General features: G+C 40.7%; 1 protein-coding gene across 1 annotated transcript; it reads right to left on the reverse strand.

Moving 5' to 3' along the window:
• Positions 1-25,340, reverse strand: tgfbr2b (transforming growth factor beta receptor 2b). The gene is made up of 7 exons (XM_057339760.1): positions 25,083-25,340; positions 15,934-16,090; positions 15,523-15,713; positions 8,588-9,396; positions 7,162-7,303; positions 1,910-2,037; positions 1-1,068 (listed from the first exon to the last, which is right to left on the reverse strand). The coding sequence occupies exons 1-7, from the start codon at positions 25,159-25,161 to the stop codon at positions 880-882; spliced, it is 1,695 nt and encodes a 564-aa protein (XP_057195743.1). The 5' UTR covers positions 25,162-25,340; the 3' UTR covers positions 1-879.
• Between the last annotated feature and the right edge of the window lie 203 nt (positions 25,341-25,543).

Raw genomic sequence — 25,543 nt, forward strand, 5'->3', positions numbered from 1 at the left:
AATGTGAAACATGAAACCACTGTTAGCATCAATACTGTACATAAATGTATTTTAATCACTGAAGATTTACAACATATTACACATACAAGTATAAAAGTCAAAGAGTCACAATACTTTTCAATATATGTGTACACACTTACAGGCACTTTGTGAATTGCAAAACACTGATTGTTACATATTTTTGTTATACCAGCAATTCTCCCCGTTTTGGCTCTTTTAATAGTGTGGGCAAGTATTTATTTCAGAAAAAAATATTTACAATACACTTATTCTCTTTGGTTTACAAAACACCAGAAACTTCTTGCTAAAAGCAATAGCAAACACACACACACACCCACACACACACACACACACACACACACACACACACACACACACACACACACACACACACACACACACACACACACACACGCACACACACACACACACACATTTGCACTGTTAAAGGCACATGCACACACATGCACGCACGCTTAAATCTTTAATTTCACACATTCTTTCATGAATCGAAAAACTCCTGAATTGATCTGTAAAGATCACGCTTACAATCTCCTATGAATGGATAGTGTTGAGGCAAAACATTTTCCTGATTATCTTTGGCTCTCTGTCAGCTATACGAGGAGAATACGAGTATCTGTCCAGCTCCTCTTGCACGGCAGCGTGACCTTCCTCAGTGTCAGCTATGAATTAGAAATCTGATAAAGTGCATGAAATCTTTGGTTATGAAATGTAAAGCTTTATGAAAAGATCATATTCCCTCGCTCCACCTCACTACCAAATCCAAACATTCAGTTTTTGCAGTTCTTAGAGAAATCAAAAGCGCAGGCACAGAGAGGTGTTGGCGGCTAAATCTACAAATGGCCTGAGGTTTTTCTCTCATTTGTCGTCGCTCATGCTCACGGCACAATCTTCCAGTATCTTCTCCTCTGAGCTGCTGCAGGTGGACAGCTTGTCTAGGTCGTCCTCCATTTCGTTGAAGCGCTCGGCCACGCACTGCGCAGTGAGTCGGGCCTCTGGGTCGTGGTCCCAGCACTCGTTGATGGTGGCACACACCGTAGCCACGCCCTGGAGGCGAAAAAGAAGCGTTTGTGCAATATTGCTTCGGAAAATACACCAAAGTGTAGTTCAACTCTAATCCACCACACCTAAACCGGCCATTCAACTGACAGTTGACAAATTCAACTGTTCCCAAGGCTGCTATCAATTTTAAGAGGGCGTTCACACGGACAGCAATAGGCACCTCGAGCGGATTACCAGAGGCTGCTACTGTATTTTTCTGTACGGTTGTTATTTGAGCTGTATCCAACAACAGATATCGATCACATGAGCGTTACTGACTCCCACCGGTCATCCTTTGTGTATCTGCATAATGCACTCTGCCTAAAATGTTATTGAATTGTTTTTTACAGAACATTGGTCATGCATTTCTGTCGCGCTATTATTTAAAGCAATATTGTTGGCTCCTTAAACACAAATGTTAAATGCTCTCTCATTTCGCTTTGGATAAAAGCTTTTGCTAAATAAATACATGTTTGAATGAGGAATAGTTCACCCCAAAATGAAAGTTCTCTCATCATTCTCACCCTCTTGTCATTTTAAACCTGCATGACTTTCTTGTGCAAAACACAAAAGAAGATATTTTGAATAATGTTGGTAAACAAAAACGTCGGTCCCCATTCACTTCTACTGTATGGACAAAAAAACAGTGCAAGTCAATGGGAACCGACAGTTTTCTGTTACCGACATTCTTTAAAAAAAACTCCTTTTGTGTTACACAGAAGAAAGAAAGCCATATGATGGTGAGTAAATGTTTTGGGGCGAACTATCCCTTTAAAACCCTTTTAAATGAACCACGTATAGCCTCAAAACGAATGCTGAAAACACCTGTCAGCGTGTGCTCTTTTACCTGGTGCTTCATCCAGCTGTTGGGGATCTCCGGCCGTCCCCGGTCACGTAGCACATTGTCCTTCATGCTCTCCACACAGGGGTGCTCTCGGACTTTAGAGCCGAACGGAGGTTCATAGTCCTTCACCTCTGTAAAGACACACATCGGACAATCACATAAACAGACGTTTATTCTAAACCAGGAACCTTCGTACAACTCTTATGACTAAATGACCACTAAATGATCTTATGACCACTTATGACTAAATGAGAAATCATCATAGGAGAGCATTTGGTGTAACAGCTGAACTGAAGGAACTGAAGTGAGATTCACTGACTCAAGCTGGAATCAAGCCTTCACTGGAAAGAAACGGGAGAGAAATACAGTATGTTTCATAGGCTTTGGTCATTTGATCTGATACGGGAAAGCAAATTGTAAATGCGACAACCGTAGAAGATGAAGTTTAGAAGGGCCGTCGGAATACCAATGCTACAGTAATGAAAGCCTGTTTATGAGTCATTTGTCTGGTTCATGAAAACAAATTGGTGAAATATGGGGCTGATCACTGGACTGTGCCAGAGAACTCCGAAAACCCATCCTCAGCATCGTTTTCCAGACCTTGTGAAACAGCTCTGTGCAGCTGCAGACGCCCAATCATATATCCGTCTACAACGCACACACGTGACCAGAGCCAGCTCTAGATAAAGCACACACGGAGAGAAACACCAAGAGTTTTGCAGTGATGTCATAAAACAGTGGATGGTTTTAACAAAGCTGGCCAACATGCGTGATCACCACAAAGGACTGCAGATGAGTATGTTTACATGAAAGCAGCTTGCTCTTGACTGAAGTGTTTTATGTGGTTCTGCCCGGCGCTCCGGCCCACAGGAAGGGGCTTGGCCAGTATGCAGCTCGGGACAGGAAGTGGAAGACTGTGATTGGGCCCCTACAGAGAAGCTGACTCCACAAGCGTACACATCCTGTTTTTGACAAGTGGACTTCCCCTGTTTGAGCTCTTAAACAAAATACGCCCGCCCCTGAGGTACTGTTTATGCTGTCCTCAATGCCCCATGCTCGGGTCTAACCTGACTGTGGTAAAGCGGACAAATCTCATTCCCACGTCTTGTGCATAAAGACTCAAGAGCTTATGGAGAAATGGAGGTGAAATGTCTGTCTACGACATAATAAACAACGTCTCAGCCTTTGTTTACATCTCTTCTCCATTTCTCGCTTTGCTCAAGGGGTTCTCTCTCCTGGGCTCCACAAATGCACTGGCTATGTGTGGAATGCCGTGGTTTTTGGGAACAGATGTCCTGCTGACTGAGGCCTCCCACCCTGGACCCAGGCAGCTCTTTTTTACTACGGTTTCCCCTTCAGATGAAGCATCTGATACCTCCACAATCCTGCGTGTCTGACTCTCTGTCTGGGAAAGTGTACACGGAGGGGAAAAGCAGTTAAAAACACAAGGAGCAAAGCAGCCGGTCAGGGCAGACGGAGGTGAGATTGCTGCTTAACACTATGAAAAATTTACAGTCTGAGGCTGAACGGAGAGCAACAGCGATGTTAACTGACCGGAGGAATGTCACAAGCTTTAGTTTTCATAGTTGACTGTTGTCTTTCCACTGGCAGTCGACTTTGAAAAATGACCGAAGAAAAACTCAAATACTATAAAAACAACAATCATTTATAAATAAATAAATTAATAATTCAAACATTTTCATACATTTTCTTAATTAAAAAAGACCCTAAATCAATTTAGGTTTTGATTAGGTTAGTATAAGACTAACAGCCGAAAAAAACAGGCTAAAAACGGTGTGTTTTTTTCAAGCGGAGGTGCGTTGGTTACTATAATACGCTGAGCGTGAAAAAAACGCTGGGCGTCAGCGCTGAGCCTGCGTTAAAGAACGCCGGCTGTTGGCGTTTTTAAAAAACGCGGCATTTCCATTGAAAACAATTGAAAAAACATGCCGGCAGAAATGGACACAGCCCCGTAGCATTAGAAAACTGAAACTTAATTTTTTCATTTCTAATGCAAGTTTACATGAATAATACGGAGAAATTTAAACTAACAATTATAGAAAAAAAAACGTAATTGAAAACTTAATCGATAATAATAGAAAAAATAAAACAATTTCTTAACAAATAATAACAAAAAATGAAATAAATAAAACCTATAGCGCATACTTTTCTTATTGCATTTTGCAATATACAATAGTTTACAAAATACAAAACACGCACACACAAAGAAAATAATACAAACAATTATAGGAAAAAACAAAGCAAACTTAATTGAAAAGCCTTTTATTATAATTTTAAAAATAGTCTAGAAAAGTATTAATAAAAATCTAAAAAAAAACTTGCAGTGCAAGCTTTACTTATTGCACATTTGCAAAATAACAAAACAACATAATCAAACTAATACTAACAATTAAAGAAGATTAGCAAAAACTAAAAATGATTTGAAAGGACTTTGCAAAACAAAACAAAACCATTTACAGAGCTACAGACAATTTACAGACAACAACTTGTATCCTTGTAAATAGCTTGGGTGTACGAGAGGCGTGTCAGTGGTGCATCCGAGACCAGTTATAATGGATAATCACCCTGTATGTGGTCTTGCCACCTGCTAACCAGCTCCATCACCTAGCTGGCAGCATCTCAAGTTTGTCCTACTACTCTAACCCACGCCCAAAGCCAGGACACACCAGCAACACACAATGAGCCAGCAAAGACTGATTTCCGCACAGTTACACAGATCCATCATTAAACCTTCTCATTCCCGATAATAAGCAGTCCTGTACAAGATAACCAGGCTCAAACCCCAAACTAGGATTTGTGGCTCCACAAGGGCTCTTGGCGGGATTTCTATTTTTTGGGTAAACCAATGTATTAAATACCTTACATGTAAAGCTTGAAGCGCAGAAGAAGCTATGCAGCCTACAACGATTGCCTCGGTCAGATTCATTGTGTTTTCACCTTTTGTAGCAACTGGCTCACCACCACAGACTGCTGATAAAATCTGCTAGCACTTTTTAAGACAGCAGCAAGGGCTCTGAGAACTCTGCTTGTTGTCGACAGACTCAGAGATGCTAGTATGTCCCTGAGCTCAGCTGGAAGCAGACAGTGTGTCTGGCTGAAAACATCTCCAGCTCCATCTGCAGATAAGCGCTAAGCACTATGATAGTGAGACTCCTGCAACCCCTATGAACCACAGAGGGGGCATGCCGGGGCATGTGGGTACACAACACCTCGCGCATAGCGACAGCGTTAGAAACAAATACACACACGCAAATACTAACACAAACACACTCTTCCTCGCATTACCCAAGGCAATTAAAATAAACCGACATGCCACACCTTCACGAATGCCATTACTTACGTACATGACTTACTGTACAACAAGTAGAATTCATAGTTGCTCGAAGCTTTAAAGGGATAGGTCACCCAAAAGTGAAATTTTGTAGTTAACTCACCCTCAAGTCATTCCAAACTTTGTTTTGGCCTAACAACACTGTACCCCTAGCCTGACTACGTCAGACTTCGTACTTCTGCTCAATTACAGTTCACTTCTGTACTCCATCTGATAAAGCAAACCAGCTCCCAGATTATCTCCGGCTCCGCACCAGCCGTCCAACCAACCAACAGAGGGCGGGCTGAGAGCCGTGACGTAGACGCTAAGCGCCGAATTGAAGATTAGGGAAATTTAAAACGACAGCGGACATGGAGATGCTATTCGCTCTGTTGTGGAGAATATTCCCGGCGTTTGCCAACTGAAGCCCGAACAAGAAGAGTGTTTGGTTCACATGTTGAATGGAGGTGATGTTGTGGCCCTACTCCCGACAGGTTTTGGGAAAAGTTTAATTTATCAACTGTTACCGATCGTTAACGAGAAACTGGGGAGGCCAAAGTGATTTAACCCACCTCGGTGACACTGCTCCGTGATGGCAAGTCCATGGCCTTCCTCGGCTTTTTTATGGTCCTTGGAGTTTTAGAGAGTGTATCTCGGTCTCTTTTATCTGTCGAGCTCGAACTGAGACCCTTTTGACAGGTCAGTGTCTCCTTTCTTTTCCAGTCCTTGAATATTGCCATGTCATGCTGTAATCTTGCAATTAAATTGCAGCATTTCCGACAGACTCGAAATGAACGAATCAGAACTAATCCTAACTTTGACAGTTGGCTGCAAATATTTTCTTGTTTGTCTCTACTGTCAAATATGAGTTTAGATACACTAATTGTACCGTGGATGAGTAGATTTACTTCCCATAATCTGCAAAAGTCGTTCAAGTCCATCTTGACTCCAGTATTTCGCTCGATGGTTTTGTTTTCGCCGCATACCTGTGTTTACAGCGGAAGTTCGAGACGGCTGAGCCGGCGCACAACATACGTCATAACCAAACGTTATGTGATTGGCTTACGGGTACACCAATGGTTTTAAATTTAAATTAATGGCTTCAGACAAGCGCACCCCACAAGGAAGTAAACGCTTGTCAATTATGCCCTTCCAGACTCTGTCTACGAAGCAAAGCGAAGTAGCAGAGTTTGGTATTACCAGGCTACTGTACCCCATTGACTTCCAATATATGGACACAAAACCACGAAGAAGAAAGAGTCATATACAGATTTTGAATTACATGAGGGTGAATAAATGACAGAATTTTAATCATTCTGTAAGAAATTTTTACTTATGTACTAAGCAATTGTATCACCATTTATCATGCATCTGTTTTAATTGTCTCCAGCACCCAGTTCCAGTGTCTTATTGTCTGAGATACCATATGACAAAAAGATTATTATTCACACTACCTATCAGACACATCAACATGCACAATATGCTAACAGCTTTCCTCCCACCTGACCAAAGAAGGCGAAATTCTAAGGATTCGCTCACATTTCACACATTCCTATCATTCCGTGAAGTGAACGAGGAGAGCTGATTGCCGCACTATCTCTGGCGTTGAGGAACGGCTCCTCCAGTAACAGGAAACTGCAAAGCGCTCAAAACAGAGTGTGGCCTGCAATGGGCTTTCCATGCAATATACAGAAACAATAACCCAACAATGCTAGCAAGCCTATCTTCACCCTTGTTCTCCTTGCGGGACAATTATGAGATGAATGGCAAAGAATAGCATTGTCTTGAGTTTACCACTCGTATTGATCTGGGAAACAGCCAACACAAATGGATTTTTCATTGAATGGCAAAAATAGCTTTCCAAGTACTGTCATTCCTTGGCTCCGTTCGTGAGATCTGAGTGCATGAAGATTCTTGAACTCACCTCCGATAGCGTTACACCTGGAGGTTATCTCCCACAGTACCAGTGCCATAGAGTAGACATCGGTTTGTTTAAAGGACTCTATGTTCTCAAGGTTGATCCTTGATTCCAGGACTTCTGGGGCCATGTACCGGGCCGTACCCACCTTAAAATGACATATACAACGGTTTTAAAAAGCATGGTGGCCAAAAGATTTTCAACAATTTACATATACACTCTATTCAAATATTGTATTAAAGACGGATTAAAAATGTCGTATGCATGATGCATTGGTGTGTTTGGAGATTTAAGGTTTATAAAGCTCAGGACAATGACTGTAAAATAATACCACAAGAGAGCGTCAACAAATATTAAAGCAATAGTGCACACAAAAGGTTTTACAGGTTTAAAATGACCAGAGGGTGAATAAATGATGAGACCTTTTTGAACGAATCACTTTAATAACAGATAACATTATAGTCGATCTGTTTTATTTTTTGTGAGCCGTTTGTTTTTTATGCATTTTTTTGTATATTTCTGATACATTGCGATTTGCTTTTTGAAACATCATTTTGTCCAATAAATACCTGAGAATTTTAGCTTTTTTGCCTATGTTTTTCCATACACGGCATATTTTGATGGTTTAATCTAATCTGAGAGGGTATGAATATTATGACAAGCAAATATTGTATAAATATGCCCTCTCGCATATCACTTTTGGCCACCGCTGTACATTGTATATCATACGCCACAACAGACATAACATGGATCTGAAGGATCAGTTTCTTACTGGCTTTCTTACATCATTCAGACCATAAATGTTTTGATGGCGCGCTGAACTACTTTCACACCTCTTTATCACATCTCTTTATCTTTGAAGTTAGGTAATAAGATGAGCTGTGTTTGTTTTAAAGAGTACAAAAGGTCACCCAGACAACCCAATCAATTCAACACAGCCTGCTAAACTAGCAGAAATGTTAGTTACCGTCTGGAAGCAACCGAACGTCGAAGCACATCAAAAGCTGAGAGAGACGACAGCACACAGTCAGGTGACTATTTGCTAGTTCATTACTGATTCATTCGGCGCTTTTTGTCTTTGCATTTTTAGCCCGTGAATCATAAATCTGAGCAGACAGCCTGAACAAAGGGCACGCACACATAAACCTGCACGCGGCGAGATGCTCGAGGGGACTTTCCCTGCAAGTTATGACACGATGCCCCCTCCGTTGTAAATCTGCACATTTTACCAAAAGAACACATAAACGCTTGAGACTAACAAAGTTGGACTCAAAGGACTTTGGATAATGAATTCAATTCATTATTAAATAAAACAATTTCCAAGCTTGAAGTTTAACCGACCAAAGCTGACTTCTATTAAATCTAAAGAATTATGTATGGAGATGTATGTATTAATATGTACTGTATGTGTTGTTTACTATGTTGGTCTCACCTGTCCACTGTTGGCCAATTCATCCACAGACAGCGAGTTGTCCAGACGAAGAGCAAGCCCAAAGTCACAAAGACAACACGTGAGGTCGTTCTTCACCAGGACGTTAGAGCTCTTTAGATCTCGATGGACGATGGGCACCTTGGGCCTCCCGCAGGGGGTGTGGTCACTGTGCAAGTGAGCCACGCCCCGTGCCAGCGAGCACCCAAGCACACGCAGGTCCTCCCAGCTGATGAGGTGGCGCGTGAGGTACTCCTGCAGGTTGCCCCATGGGTGATAGGCGGTGATCAGCCAATACTGTTTCTCCACCTTACTCTCCTCGCCGGTTAAAAAGTGCAGAATGTTCTCATGCTTCAGATCGATGTCTGAGAAGATGTCCTTTTCATTTTTCCAGGATGCATACTCTTCATATGGGAAGATCTTCACTGCTACTGTCTCGAACTGCTCGGAGGGACTCTGCCTGAGCTTGGCTTTGTAGACCTCTGCGAATCGGCCCTTGCCCACTTGCACGTCCAACTCAATGGGGAGAGGATCTGTGTTATGATTGAGGTTGTTAGCATGCGTGGAGCTACTATCCGAACGGTCGTCGTCCATCATGATGGCGCAAGCGTCGCTGCAGTCTAGAGGGCTTTTCGGGCCCTTACGTTTGGACAGCTTTTTGGTCTTCCACTCGTCAAGTTTTCGGCGACGGTAGATGCGATACCAGTAGAAAGAGGCGATGACCAGCACAGCCAGAACCAGCAGAGGCAGTAAACTAACCAGGATCACCAACACCACCTGGTTATTGGTGGGGTCTATTCCTGGAGACAAAGCTGGAGAATAGAAATGTTTACTTTTTGAATGCAACCATCAGAGCTCTTTGTGTATTGATACAACCATTGACATACTCTATAACATATTATACATTTTGAATACTTTAATATGGGAAGACAATTTTTTAGCTGAACTCTAGCAAATAAAGCTTTGGTTTCACTTAATATTGTATTTTTTTGAAGACCCTTGTTGTAAGAGAGGGAAGGGTGGTGTGGTCGATTGGGTAAAGCTCAGGGCTGGTAACTGAAAAATGAGCGGCTCAATCCTCACAATCAGGAAGCCACGAGCCATTAGCATTGCATCCCTGCTAAATAGCACCTGCCAAACTGCAACTTACAAAATTCACAGCCATTTTCAATATCATCCACAGCTGCCAATCCTATACAATACAAATGTGTAGACAGGCTGCAAGGCTCGCACAACACACGTCTGTTCCTTAACCGTGTCCTTCCAGGGAAAGTTACCCTGCTGCTGTGCTTGCCAACCTTGGGACTGGCTTGGAAACCATAGTAAAGCAGGTTCAATCCAGAGACGAGTGGGACCTGCCAGCTACGTGGGCAGAGAGTGGAGTCAGTGTGTAGCCTGTCTGCATTCTTCATCACACAGACACGCCTCATCCAGACAGACGTATAAAGAACAGAAATGGATACACAGCAAAGGCACTTGGAAACACAGCCAAACTTTGGCAAAGGGAGCAACCAGTAAACACATGCAAAAAGCATAGAGTAGTTGTTGGTAACACTCAACTGTTCTCGCAGACATGGGACAGAAACGTCTACGTGAGCCAAACAACCAATATAAACATGCATGAAATCACCAGCCAGATAAACCAGGACGCCAGCCATGACATTATCATCCAATGGCCAACACTATACCACTGGCTCTGTGGCTAGGTCTTCGGAAAAAAGTGGATTAAGCCCGGTGTGAATTTAAAGGTCCAGTGTATGAAATTTAGGAGATCGTGTATTTTACGAAACACGCTTTTTAGAGCAGTTTGTCCGTTTAGGGCTACCGTAGAAACAACATGGCGATTCCATGCAAGGGGACATGCGGTGTATGTAGATAGAAATAGCTCATTCTGAGGTAATAAAAACATGATGCTTCATTATGTAAGGTCTTTATACACCTCTGAAGACACAGTTATGTATATTATATTGCTTTTCTGTCAATATATCCTCCAAAAAAATTACTCACAGCACCTTCCTGAAAGGATTCTCAAATGGGGGTTTAGGGGACAAATCAATAGACAGTTTTTTCGTTAGCAGTAATGCTAAAGCGATTACTATTGTTCATAGGTAAGGTTGATGGATTTGAACAAATCCTTTAGCTTGAGGTAATAACTTTGATGTGTAACTCACATCGTTTGTATTACAGACGTCAATGACCTCTATGTGGCTATTAGCTTCCCATGCAATCAGACTTGAAACATCTTATCAAGTTGCCAGTTCCTCAAAATTCCATAGCATGATGTATTGTGTACAAATGATCAGCTGGAAACCAGCTTCAGCCTGCTTTAATTGTCTGGCTGGACATGTTGCGTGTTTCCATTTCAAAATGTCAGAATTTAAATGGGTGATTCCCAGATGTACAAGTTTTCGCCTTTCAGATCCACATCCTGGTGTGGGTTTAAAGCGCACTAGAAACCTGCCAGATTGAGATCCGTAACATGCGAGAGACAGGCCCGTTACTGTTTGTTTGTTATGGCTACGACTTTGTTTTATAGCATGTCTCACGCCGCAAACAAGTCTAGGTTTTCTCCTCACTAACACCGTTTTGGTCTCTCGCTCATTTTCTCTCCGTGACTCAGACGTCTGTAAGCATCTACTCTATAACCAGAGGCGCAGATTCTTCAGTATGTGAATGTGGGTGTGTTCATGACCGTACGTACAGTTCTGCTCATCACGTTACACAGATGGCAAGATGGTTTGAAAGGACACTTGTATTTTGTTTGAAGTTCTACTCCGAAGAAGCAATCCAATAGATTTTAAACATTGCACAAGTCCTGTGATAATATTAAGGATAAGTTGATCTTATGCAATGTCTTCAGGGAACCAAGAGATTTTTTAATGTTATTATTCTTACTCACAGGATTGTGCAAGGGTTATGTAAAGTTATGAGCAGAACTTCACGTGTACGTCAGGGATGAAAATAAACACCCAAACAGACAGAATCTCGTTGTTCCTTCCTCTGTGTTCTTCTTTCCATCAAAATAACAGATGATTAAAGATCATCTGATTACAAGCGTACTGTCAGGCTGGAAATATTCCAACAAATCGCAGACACATGCTTTCACTCATTTTTCCCATCATCCCCAAGATCAGAGAACGAGTATTTTGGCATCTATCGCTTTGTGTTTGTATTACATTAAGATGAAGACACTGATATAACAAGTAGCGCATCAGTGTAAATGACACCTCTCTAAACATGCATAAAACACCAGTTAAAAATCTTTCTTCAAATCAGCAATGTGCATGAAAAGATATTTCTGATTGCAATGAATGAGGCAATATTAGAACACATCATTTTCAAATCGCAACATTCTCAAACATTGCAAACCACAGTTGCAAAAAAATAAACGGTCACTAACTGTAAACAGGAAATCAGTCAAAATGAAACTTCAGCATCAGCCAATAATGAATCTCATTCTGTGCCATACTGTGACGGTATATGAACATGATAAAAATCAAGCAAAGCTTCCAAGACATATAAATCAAGACCACTCCAAGATTCCATATACATGTTCCTTCCTATCAGCCAATCAAGTTTACAAGTTGAAAAACAGAAAGCCATGTGTGCAAACCACAATGAAAAGTGCAACACGCTTCTTCTGACAAGCTTTACGAGTTGCTTATAAGAAACAAATGTACGTTCGCGTGAAAACTCAATAGAGAGCATCACAGGAAAGTAGCAACATGTCTACTCCAATCTGTGAAAACAGTCGATATCATCACAATTAAAATATATTTTCACAAACTGTGTGCACTCGTATAAGTCAGCAGTTCTCAAACCTGTTCCTCGCGACCCCCCGCTCTGCATATTTTGAACGTTTCTCTTATCTGCCTTCATTATGACCGTAAGTGCCCTGCGAAGTGGACATCACTGGATATTCTGTCACGAGACGTGACTACTACTCAAATCTCATGATTACAATTAGCCTTCACATTTCTGTAGTAAGTTTTGTCTGTGTGTGAAGACGTCGTGTAGCGCAGATCTGTGTTCTTAGACTTCAGCTGATTTCCTGTGTGCAGGGAGTAGAGAGCAGTGAACACTACGTAGGGACAGATCAGAACACATTTCGTACATGGAGCTCTCTTCTAATGAGCTGAGCGAGAGATGCGCAATATGCAGAGCGGGGGGTCGCGAGGACCAGGATTGAGAACCGCTGACTGTTTACTGGAACTTTCTGCTCAAATGATATTTGGAAGAACTACATAGGAGCATTCATTTTAGCAGAAGTTGTACTGTATAACAACACTTTATTTTCTTTGGAAATGTATTAATCATAATTAAGCATTATTACCACAACTCTTACACTATACGTCTGTCCGGAGCTTTGTCTACACCAGGGGTTTTCAAACTTTATGATGCCAAGAACCCCCAAATATGATTAACCTTTTGTGAGGGACCCCCTTTTCTAAAATATACACAAAATATAACAACACATTGTTTCATAAACAATTCTGGAAACTATCCATAGCAAAAAAAGCAGATAAACACTGTGGACTTTTATCATTTTTTTCTTAATCTTATTTCCAAGAAAATTTCTGGGGGACCCCTTGCATCCTTCTGGAGGCCCCCTGGGGGTCCCCGGACCCCAGTTTGAAAACCCCTGGTCTACATGACATTCAGATACTGGAAAAGGACAAACAAAAAAACATTCAGGGGCAGTTCACTGAATAACCTCATGAATCTCGAACCTGAGCTGAAGCCAATTACTTAAAGGAGCCCATCAGAACTTTGAGATGTTCTTCAAGTAACCAAAAAAATGCACTGAGGGTCCTTTAGAACACCACAAGATGTTTGATAAACCTCGTTTTTGTGTACATTCCACCTAAAAGAACAAACACCAGAACACTGCAAGCAGAACTCGGTTTGTTTCAGGAAAACGTGAATAGAATGGCTACAGTTGAAGTTCTGCTGTGCAATGTAGGAGTTCACACTGCAGCTGCCATAATAAAACCGTAATTAATAACCGTGACTCAAGTCGAATACAGAACAAGAAGCTTATCACCGTAAACGTGCAGGCTCTCAGCAAAAGTAAATGTCATAAAAATGTTACGGTCCGGGAAAACAATGCCTGGTATTTCTTGAGAAATATGCCATGGAGCCGTTCCAGAAATAAACATGGACTTCCTGCGATACTTCCTCACTCAGGCAGGCAATGAGGCCTCCCACCACTGGATGAAATTACAGCATCTGTTGACTGCTTCAACATACATCAACACCTGCCCTCGAGCCATCTATCTGTGATGTAGCCATACATGTAAATATACACACACGGTTTGAAATATTGGTAGAGTTTGTCTTCATCACCCCACAATAAATCCCTTCACACATACATGGCTCTGGAATATCGTTTCGTTTTAATAAAAGCTTTAGCGAACATCCTGTTAAATATTTCAAATACTTTTCCTGTAAAAACGAACGTGTGGGTTTTTAAACCAGAGCTCATCTTACCAAACATGCTAAACTCTCCAAATAGTGGTAAATACGGTTATTTTAAAGCGTGTCTAGTGCACACAGCTGTTTTGCCATGTGGTTATGATGTCTGTGCTTCAAGTTACACAGACAGGAAACCACATGTCTGAAATCCACAGCCGTCCATACGGCCAAAGCCAATAGAAAGTCTGCCTGACACAGGGCAGCCCGGACGGCAACAACGCAGCTGCTTTCAACCGTCATGACAGCATGTTGAACGTGTTTTAAACATACCAATGCGTGCCACGAGCTCTACAAGCCAGTGCTAAATAGTTAGCATTGTACGCTAATGCATTTTTCCAGACTGACCGTTCTTCCAGCATGCGCGGTAGTTATACAGGAGTGGTTCAACAGGGTTTGTGCTCAGATAATTTATCAAAAAAAGTGTTTGTATAAAATATAAATATATGTATAGAAAATATATTGCAGTATATTAAATAATATATTTTCTATACATCGGAACTAAACACTTTTTCATGAAGCCGAAATTCTTTATATACATTCAATATATTGTAATATTAACAACGTATTATTCTGTACTTTCAAATATATATTAAATGGTTTAATATGTTGACTGTCAATGTATTAAAATATAATTATTTGCATCATACAGGGCAGCGTGCTTGCTTTAAAGGGAACTCCGCCGAAAAATGAATGAATCACAATCAAGTCTTTTGACAAGCCTAGGACATCTGTTAATCTTCGCAACGCAAATGAAGATTATTCTATTATTTCTATATCTATTTCTTCTAATAAGAAGAAATTAAGAATGAAGTTGGGGATCTTTCTGACTCCCGCCCATAGACAGCAACACAACTGACTTTCAAAGCGCAGAATACCAGTTGCGTTGCTGTCTATGGGATGTCCTAGGCTTGTTGAATGACTTGAGGGCGAGTAATTCAAAGGCAGAATTTCCCTTTAACTCTAGATATGCCTTTCAAGACAGAATAGAGAAATCATTATTCACACGACATTTACTCCATATTAATAGCTCAAGGGAGAACCTCATCACCACAGAGAGGTGAGATGTAGGCTATGTCACGTGAAAAGCTTCGTGGGGGCTTAGAAAGCTGTTCTGGTTTCGCTAACCAATTAGCATCCCTGCTATAAGAGGCCACTTGGGGAAAACAGAATGCATGCATACCTATAAAACACACACACACACACACACACACACCTATAAAAAGCGTTCTCACATGCACATACTATAGAAACTCCAGTTGCATGTGCCATGAAATGGGAATTTGCAACCTTTTTTCACACTTTGCTTTCAGCTACAAATAAGAGTGTTGTACTGTTAAAAGGTTAAAAACATAAAATGCTTCAGTTACCAACCCAAAGTGACTACACCACCCGTTTTACCAAACAGATCAACCGGAAGTAAAATGCAGGACTTGAAAGATAAAGAGGTATGAAGGTAAACTAACGTGTGGTGAATAGCAGATCGTTATTGCACTCTTCATCGTTGCAGGAGCAGATGTGGATTGGGCCGCTGTTTGATATTCGCGCTTTCATCTCACACTTGGTGTTGTTGTAGTCGTCCAACATGATGCCATAGATGGGTTTAGAGGGGCAGTGACACATTGTCTCAATAGTGTTGCTGCTATCGTTTGTCCTCCTGATATTAAGACACACACAGATTACAAGAAATGACAGTTCTACATTTCAGACACAGCTTCATTCCCACCGGTCTTCAAAAAGTATGTTGGCTACATGTGTGAGCAAGATGTATGGTTAATTTTTGACGATCTGTCATATGAGACAGTTGTTTTACACTTGTGTACAGCAGATGTTTGATTTGATAAGATGTTGAAGCCCGCGCTGGAGTAGTGAAGTACCAGATAGCCACACAGATCTCATCTGGCTCTTCACAGATGGACGTGACGTTGCAGCTGCTTCCACAGGCGTCAGTACCATTGCAGGTGGATGGTTTTGTGTCACAGAACATGCACAACTGATTGAGATGAAACGAATTCTGAATATGATCCATCCCACCTTAGACAAAACAAGCAAAGAAAAAAACACCCATTACAAGGTTATGTCAAATAAATCTGGATTCTGTGTTCGATGAAGAGTCTAATGATGATTCACTTTCAAAATAAAAAACACCAGGCCCGGTACTAGGCTGGTTGTGTCAACTGTAACATGCATTACATTACATATAATCAAAGTTCCTTGCATGCATCATTTTGTTTATTTGTGATTAAATTGACAGATTATTTAATAGAGAATACAAGCAATATACAAGCAGTATAAGCAATATATAGATACACCAATATATAGGCTATTAAACAGTAGTCAAAGACATTTGGCATTTTAAATTAAAGTAAAAACCAATGTTATATTTTTATTGGTTTAACAAAGCACAATATAAATATTTCCAAAATACTCTACTGGGGTACCTATTAAGGAATAACTGTCCTAAAGGACCGAGATGAAACGCCGGCTATAAACGATATCTATCATTATCCACTGTCTGAACGTGCATTGGTCTCAAGCGCCCATCAGTTTCCTGAGACTCTGACCTAAATGTGCTGATGTGATCAAACACACCGGCTCAGAGAGACCAAACAGCTCATCAACTCCATAGAGTTCGTTATCTGCGATGGTAAGCTATGCTTTTGCCACTGCTTAATCTGTAACTCTAGCAACCCCAAAAAGTTTAAGAACGCACACATTTGTTAATGGTCTAGTGTTATATGATCCTTTCTAAGGCTTTGCTCTGTGTGTATGGTTTCTCAGTGTATGCCTATGTATCGCATGTGTGTATATGTGAGTGACTGTTTTTAGCCAATCCACATGAAGTCGTAAAACTGCATTACGTCATGTGTTAGTTTAGCTGGTCTTTAACGTACCACACGCCTTCTATAGTAACCCTTTCCTGTGATCATGTGTGCCACACGGGCTCTCTGAGGCCGAGTAGGAAATCAGTCATTCCAACACACTGCGTGACATTAGATCTACCAGAGTGGAAATTATTTTTCACAAACAGCAAACAAAAACTCAATTAGCTAAAAATGAAAGCTTAAACTATGAGCGTTCAGAGCTTGACCACTTCCACTGTCTGTTTTTATTGTGGACTTTGGTAACCACTATGAACCAGATTTTCTGCAGAAAAATCGGCCTGCATTTTACATCAATCTCAAAGGCAGCCAAGGTTTTAGAGCCACTCGTATTAAACGTCATGTCACTCTGAAGCAGTGTTGGGCAAGTTACTCTGAAAAAGTAATCAATTACTAGTTACTAATTACTTTCTATATCCTATATCCACCTTTATTAGTTAAGGGATTCAAGGATAGACATGAAACGGCTCTAATTCATTCAAATAAATAATATAAAACTACATAGAGTAGTATTATTGACTGACCAAAGTAGTACAAATGTAAGAATTATGCATTAAAGCACAGATTTTAAAGTTAGACTTTGAATTTTGATGTCAATTCCACTATTGCACACACAAATATTACACAAAGTATTTAGTTTAATTACATTACAAGTAACTGTAATTAAATTACAGGAAAACAAAGTAATCCCTTACTTTACTTTTTACAAGGGAAAAGTAATTCAATTACAGTAACTAATTACTTAGTAACTAGTTACACCCAACACTGCTCTGAAGGAACGGAAAAATGTAATTATGGCTGAAACAAAAACATGCGCAGCATCACTAACAACTACAGAACAAGTATATTTCATAAAGTTGACAGTCAATGGCAAAACATGTAAAAAACACCCAAACTGGCATTTGTTTGTAAAAATGTGTGTTTTTGAAAATACCTAGATACTTTAAATGACTTGACATCTATGAGCAGGTCCTAAGTTGACCATGACCAACCAGCATAACCATGTCCCCTTTGGTTCTCACTAAACTGGTTTAAATCATAAGCGCAATTACTTTGGCCCTTGGATCATGATGATTTAATATAATTACTTATTGACTTTGGAAACATTATTAAATAAACAAATTGATATCGATTGATAAAAATAGACCAAATAAAATAGAATAAGGCATAACTACATACATTTTCATTACTAAAAAGAATAACATTCAAATAAATTAGATCAACAATGTTATGCACTGCCAAAACCGACTGAAAACTCCTAAAGAAAGACATGTTCAACATTTTGGTAAACTCAATTCATCACATCTGACTAAACGCACCACTGTAAAGCAAAGCGATGAGCTGTTTACATTTATGCATTTGGCAGATGCTTTTATCCAAAGCAACAAAAGAAACAAGACAATCTTTGCAAAATTGAATGCATCACAAGAACCGTTTAACCTTAAATATTTGTTTTCATGACTGCTGGATGCCAAAATGATGACGAACAGCACAACCCTACAGACCTAATGGTAGACACTGCTATCTGCATCAATGCCTATTTACACCTGGTCACGTCATGCGTTTTCTCTGATCGGATAGCTATCTGATTTATTAAAACCGATGCATTTACACTTGGCCATATAAATGCTTCTCGGCTAGAGATCGACCGATATATCGTTTCCCCGATAATTTTCCCGATATTTAAGCATTTCCCCATCATCGGGTATCTGTTTTCTAATATCGGATTCACCGATAAGCGTTTAGAGAATTGCGTGCAGGACCGTCATTGCAGCAGAGCAAAACAACAGCGTGCAGCCCTGCACAGGCAACGTATACTCACTTGCTTTAATTAATCAACTTTATTAATCGCAATTTCGAGCCCAACACCCCATCATGCCAATTCCGTGAGGATATTGTGTTCTCACGAGACCAGTTGGATCTCGCGAGGTCTCGTGCCACGAGATCTCGTCACACCCCTAAGCTATCAATTCCTCTCCCAATAAAGACGTAGCTTTAAATGAATTAAATGAAACAGTCATGAATTAATGTTGTCTATGCTCATCATCATTCATATTGCTGTTCACTCACCGGGTTGATGCTCAGGAAGTTTTAGCATAGCCACAGCATGTACCCAACTTTCAACAAGATTAACTTGCTTAAAACACCCCAAGTTAAATTATCATAGAACATATAAACATTATTTCGCTAATAAACATCTAAATAAATACAGCCCTGTGGAATTAATAAGTTTTTATCTCCACAAGTGATCGCAGTTTGAATATAACGTTAGTAAATGCAGATATAAACAGTGCATTGTCAGCAGGTATATCATAAGACTGACAAAAATATTAACGTAACATATCAGGGGCAATAAGGAAGTTCAACCAACACCGAGTTAAAATGTGAACTCTGAGTTGAAGATGCAAAACTTGAGTTTTTGGTTTCAGAACAGCTGATTTGAGAAAATATCACGCTGTTCTTGTGAGTTTTCGATAGTTGGGATATAATATGGTCATCAGGGCAATATGGGCAACTCCAAGTTTGTCTGCGAGCTGCCATGCTAGTGCAAACTGCCAACAACCAATTGTAATCATTCCATAATGCACATAATGCGCAGTACTTTTTGCATTTGGGTCTGTTCGAGGTCGGATCACGTTCTCACCACAAACGAACCGCTCCAGGGTTCTTATTTGGTCCGCTGTTGGTGCGCACTCAAGTGCGATTGCTGCCCAAACGAACCGCACCAAGAAGAAAAACGAACTCTAGTGTGATTCAAGCATACTAAAGGAGTCAGGTGTGAAAGCACTCTTAAGCGCGTGCACCACAACGATGCAAAGCCATGATCAATGGAGCTCCGATATTACGATTCACCATGGCAACGGCACCAAAAAAGCAACAAGAAAGCACTTGAGAGCGAGGCACACTTTCCTCACCGCTCTGCATACAGTGGATTTACTAATGTGCTGAAAATGACTTAAGTTTAAATTAATAAACAGATGTACCAAATACCAATAATCAAAGAAATTAATCAGTAAATGAATGAATGCATAAAAACAGAAATTGTAAAAAGAATCTTATGTTCTCACTCCCCATCTGTGCTCTAGTGATAAGTGTGACGCGTCATGGTGTTTAGGACAGTTGTTAGGGTGTCAGACTCTCGTATCAAAGTCAGACTGATCGCTGTTTCAAACTCTGCTCAGAGCAGATTTGGCTAGATTTATTCATTTCTTTATTCATGCACTTTATTAAGCCATTTCTCATCCTCCAAACTCCAAAACTTCTCATCCAAAACTGTGAGAACACGTAAAGGAAAGAATCTGCTCTGATGTAATACACGGCCACGATGGCTGATGTTATTGATGTAAGGATGGATAGGATATGTTCTGATATATCTAATTCACTGTAAAGAAAAATGGTACATTTTGAATAAACATTCACGGGGAAATGACAACATTCCACTTGGGTCCTAAATTCCTCTCCTGAAATCAAAGTACATGCCTATGAATTAATGCTGAGCCTCTATAAAAGCACATATGACATTTTAGTCACTGAGATGGTCTGTGTGATGAACATGTGTGCCATGAATGACTGCATTAAATGAATGAATGATGTACACCACTTGCACTCTAAAAAGGAGGAGAAGATCGAAAGAAACTCTGGGTTTACCAAAGAAAACCTACTCCCGACCAAGTTAGGTTCACAGAGTAAGTTACTATGGTTACTGACTCTGAGTATAAGTATACTCTCTTTTAGAAATGGGCTTGACTTACCCACTATCTCGGGTTTGACGAGATATTTGCAAATAATTGGTGTCTGTATCGGTTTTAAAAAATCTACAGTATATTGGTCGATCACTAGTCTTAGCATGAACGGATATGAATCCGCACGCAAAATGCAAATTTAACTTTATTCCGGCGAAATGAAATGACAGGTACTGTCGCTTTGCTTTATTTACTTCTGCAAATTCAGTCGTGTGTTAAAAGGCACGAACAACTCGTATCGTAACGTTTTCTCTTCCAAAGCGCTTGTGAGCTTGTGCTCTCGTGGCATCGTGCCTTTGCAAAATAACCACAAGTCGCGTTCTCCAGGATGACGAGATCTCAGCGCTATCACCCTAAACCACATCTACGAACACACATGTAACAGCCCAAGCGCATTGCAACGAGTGTCTGCGTTTCGCGGCTGCTCCATTCCCGGCTGTTTCATCGGTTTATTTGCCTCATGCGCGGCTAACTTGCGAGCAACATACATCCGTTTGGGAGGAGTAAAGCGCTGACGTATGTGGTTTTAACAACCAGATGAATTTAGACTTGATTAGTTACGACTGGAATGCATACCAGACCACCTCCTGAAGTGGTTTGAGCGATCGGATTGAAATCAGTCTCGAATGCGTTTCGGAGGACATATACACCTGGTCTTTTCACGATCGGATAGCTATTCGATTAGAGAAAACGCATAAAGTGACCAGGTGTAACTAGGCTCAATAAACGGGTCATGTGAACTCCACTGTCTGCACTCCCATTGCCACGTCAGGTTATTTGTTATATGTTAAGTTAAACAAATGGCAATGTTTATTTGTTAATTCCCAGTGTAAATGCACACATCAGGAGAACCCAGGTTTTCTGTCAAAACACCCACCCTTAAGGCGGAAGTACGGTCCGTCCGTCGGTGTCCGTGCGCTGTCCGCACACCCCGTCCGCGTACAGCCCATTTTTTGAGAGAGCGCGGCCGTGCCGCGTACACAGCGTGTGCGCGAAAAACTGCACTAGTCCACTAGGGGTCAGTACACACACAGAAAGTATACAGTGTGCAGTTGTCGAAGAAGAATGATACAAAACCAACACGCTGAAACCAAGAACAGAAAGCTCAGAAGCATATCCTTCTCCATACTGTTTGGTTGTTGTTCTTGTTGTCGTGTTGTTTGCTCGGATTGTTTGCAATGGAGAAAACACTTCCTCAATCATTAATTTGCAGTGGGTCTGTGAATGACGCGACTCGGCGCTGCCCTCTGACGGTCTGGTAAAGGACACATACTCATTTGTATTGCGCATGTGTTGAACACAAACTCGGGATGCGCGAGACGGACGCGTAAAGTCAAGTATGCCCGGGCCTTTAAATGGAAACATCCCTGCAGAATCATTTCTGATATAGTGAGGACAGTAAAGCAACATGGCAGACACTATGGAGACACTATGGCATGACCTCTGACCTCTACTTTCCAATAACAGAGCTCTCTCCAATTCTTTCTCTGGAAAGGATGGATCAGGTGACCCTGCCGAGGAAGGAAACACAGATAGGGCGGATGTGTGGCTTTCCTTCCATAGCTAAAACAACCAGGACACATCTACTGCAACACATTTACTGAAAAGATATGCATGTGGCTAAAGCAGAGCACAAATATTAAAACATCACCATGTATAAAAATGGTCAATGATCAATATTACGGGTTAATATGTCAGGAGGCATGATTGGAAATAAAAAAAGACTGTATTTACAAAACACAAGGCCCAGTGTCATTTTTGGATAACTTTTGGCTCTGTCTTTGGAGAGAACAGATAAGCAGAGCTGTGCCTTTGAGTTTCTGGTTCATTGAAGCAAGCCAAGAGGGGACTGCGTCGGCCACGAGGATAGAAAGACTAATATGGTCAAATCAGATGCAGCCGTTTAGAGATTATGCGACCCCTCCTCATCTCAAGAAGGCTATTTTTGAGTTTTCGACGCAGGGGCCCAAGGAGGCTTTGGTAAACATAAGTGCAGATTCACAACCTCCCTCCACTAGTCGAGCTTCTTCGGCCAACAAAGAAGCTTTTTACTCCTAAGCACTGCTTTGTCCGTATCTACAGTCGGGCTTGACTGGACAACTTTATATAGTGAAAAACCATTACCTCAGACATTTCCTTTGGACAGTATTGTCGCTAAACCACTATGCACTGCCACAGGTCACCTTACTGACCTTTAATATACTGTATACAGCCAAAATGATGACATTATACATGCGGAGGACCAGAGTGGAAATTACTTATAGCAGTTTAATACTTTAAAGTGTTTTATCTGGTTTAAACAAGCCTTTGGTAAACATGAAAACAAGATGTCTTTTAAGGCCCCGTGCTTTGCGATAAGCAGTGTACAGGCCTAGATAAGGAGAACGGACATCAGGGATTCTTCCAGACCTCAGAGAAAGATATAATGCTTGTAAACAAACAGTTCTTTGACAGCATTGACTACCATAGTAGGTAAAATTACAATGGGAGTCAAAAGTGCCCCAGAACTGTTTACTTTTCAACATTCTTCAAAATATCTTTTGTGAAATTTATACAGATTTAGAAACGAAGACAGAATTGGGTAAACTGTTCCTTGAAGTTTGGTTTGCAACTAAAACTATAGAAATTCAGAAAAGACCATTCGAATAGCATTCATAGCTAAACTTTCACTTTTAAATTGAAAAAACCAAGAGTATGTGTGCGGTGTAAAAATGGACAGTGTTCATTACCAAGCACGTGTGGGATGTCATCGCTAAAAATGACTTATGTGGGCAGATGAGAATAAAAAAGTAACACTGAGTAAAAACAGGAAGGCAAGGGCCATACCTGCAAACGGGGGCATCTGATGTTATTTGTAATGCTTAAACCGGACAAAACTCCTGCACATGGACCAAACATTGCAAACACAGCGCTAGTGTGTTGCAGCAGTGGAGTGTGCAAAGCAACATGCAGCCAAGCAAGGCTGGAAACAGGAAGTGGCAAAGATGTAACCTGACATCTGGAAAATATGATTTCTGTAAGAAATCTCTCAAAAAGTTACTTCTGCAGGGTCTGTGTGACAAACATATCCTTCTATAGAGCGCAGGATAATCACAGGCGTGAGGCTGGGAGGAGTTCAGTGAGTGTAATTAGTGTCTAAAGTGACCTGTAATCACAGAGGCTGAAATTAATGACAAGACACACAGAGATAAACAATTTACACCGGGGATAGATGATGCTGGGTAGCTTAAAAAAACCGAGAAACGTCCTATTGTACTGTACACTATCAAACACTTACACGTTATGCGACGAATGTTTTTTGGCAGTGTGTAAATAAGGGTGTTCACTTGTGCACACAGAGAATAACTGATACAGTCTATCAAGGGTAAAATGCACATGACTACATGAAATGTTACTGTCAATACAATGTAAAATTTCAATGTTTAGAGATGGAAAGAATGTAATTAAAAAATCTGAAATCAAATTCATGTTCATTAGTAACAATAGTTGTTTTATTTAAAAACGCACAGTAATGATAGAAAACATAGTTTAGCCATCATATTCGTAGGTAAACGGTGGTGAATTTTACTATAATAAAACCACTTTTAACTCAAATAAAACCACATTTCACTCTCCTAATGGTGTACCACCGTAGTTTTTGGGACATGGTACCCATGGCAGTGGGTATATGTTTTAATACCATAGTGTAACCATTAAGTGATACCATTATTGTAAGCCACAGTATAGTTTATAAACTATAGGCAGAACCTATGAAAATGAACAACAGCTGTATTACAGTAAAGTGTGGTTCGGCAGAATGATATTTAGCAGTCACTCACCATCGTTTTATAACAAAGTTAAAAATAAAGTTTAGCAGCACAGTTAAAATCTGGTAACTATAATAAAACCATTGCTAAGTGCAACGTACTGTAAATAGAGTTAAGTGGTTTAACTACATCAATAAAAACAAACAAGGCCAACTTCTTGTTTGTTTGTTTTCCGTACAACGCCACTTCACAACACAAGACGACACAATGTAACCAGCGTCAAAGTCACACACCGACGTAATACACCAAAATAACGGTTTGATAGCCCTGCATGAGTCACTCAACAACACAGACGCGCAAAGTCGACACAACACAATTCATAAAAACTTCCAGAATGTTATCTAGAAACGCTTGAGCATTATAACTGGTATTGTATTAGCCTATAAGTTATGCCGCTCTTACTTAACTACTGACAAAACAACGTTAGCGTTAAAAAGCGATCACCTGTTGCAAAAGTTTAAAAGCAAGCAATAAAAACAAACCCTACAATATATATATTTATATATATGTATGTGGCTGGCTGTCCTCCTGTCTGAAGACATGCACATACCTGCACACTCGAGGAGTGCGTAAGAATGTGTCAACTCAAACTCACCGACTCCGCCGCGAACCATAAGAACCGTAGACATGACAAATGTTCCCCAACATAGCGAAGAAAGGCGATGTAGCTCCATCACAAACGCGTCCGAGCCCTCGCATTAATACGAATGTGATCCCGCTGGTGTGGTTTGATCAGATTTCGGCTGTGATCCGGAGAGATCTCATGCCGTGGAAGTGAACAGTCACAGCTCGAGAGTCCGTCAGTCAGTCAGTGGGGTTGAGTCACTACATTTTGCTCTCGTGAAACAGGAAATCTTGCAGAAAGGGCAGGACTTTCCTCCTTCAGGACACACTTTTACTCCAAGCCTGTAATCATGCGTATGCCTTCAAGTCTAATTTTATTGCGAGAGACTTTAAACGGCACGTTGACGGTATTATCGTGGAATTTGTGTCGTTTAGACGATTGATTTGTTCAGGGCGATGCTGGCACTTGTGATGGACTGATGCGTGTTTTTT

The sequence above is a fragment of the Triplophysa rosa genome, linkage group LG8 (genome assembly GCF_024868665.1).
Source record: "Triplophysa rosa linkage group LG8, Trosa_1v2, whole genome shotgun sequence".
Taxonomy (NCBI): Eukaryota; Metazoa; Chordata; class Actinopteri; order Cypriniformes; family Nemacheilidae; genus Triplophysa; species Triplophysa rosa.

Bases quoted from the DNA above. Each gene is read 5' to 3' on its own strand.
- tgfbr2b (XM_057339760.1), bottom strand. From the start codon at position 25,161: ATGGAGCTACATCGCCTTTCTTCGCTATGTTGGGGAACATTTGTCATG. The intron at 16,091-25,082 runs GTGAGTTTGAGT...GTTTTGTCTAAG, and splicing joins TATGGTTCGCGGCGGAGTCG to GTGGGATGGATCATATTCAG. The intron at 9,397-15,522 runs GTTAGTTTACCT...TCTATTCTCCAG, and splicing joins CGATCTGCTATTCACCACAC to CTTTGTCTCCAGGAATAGAC.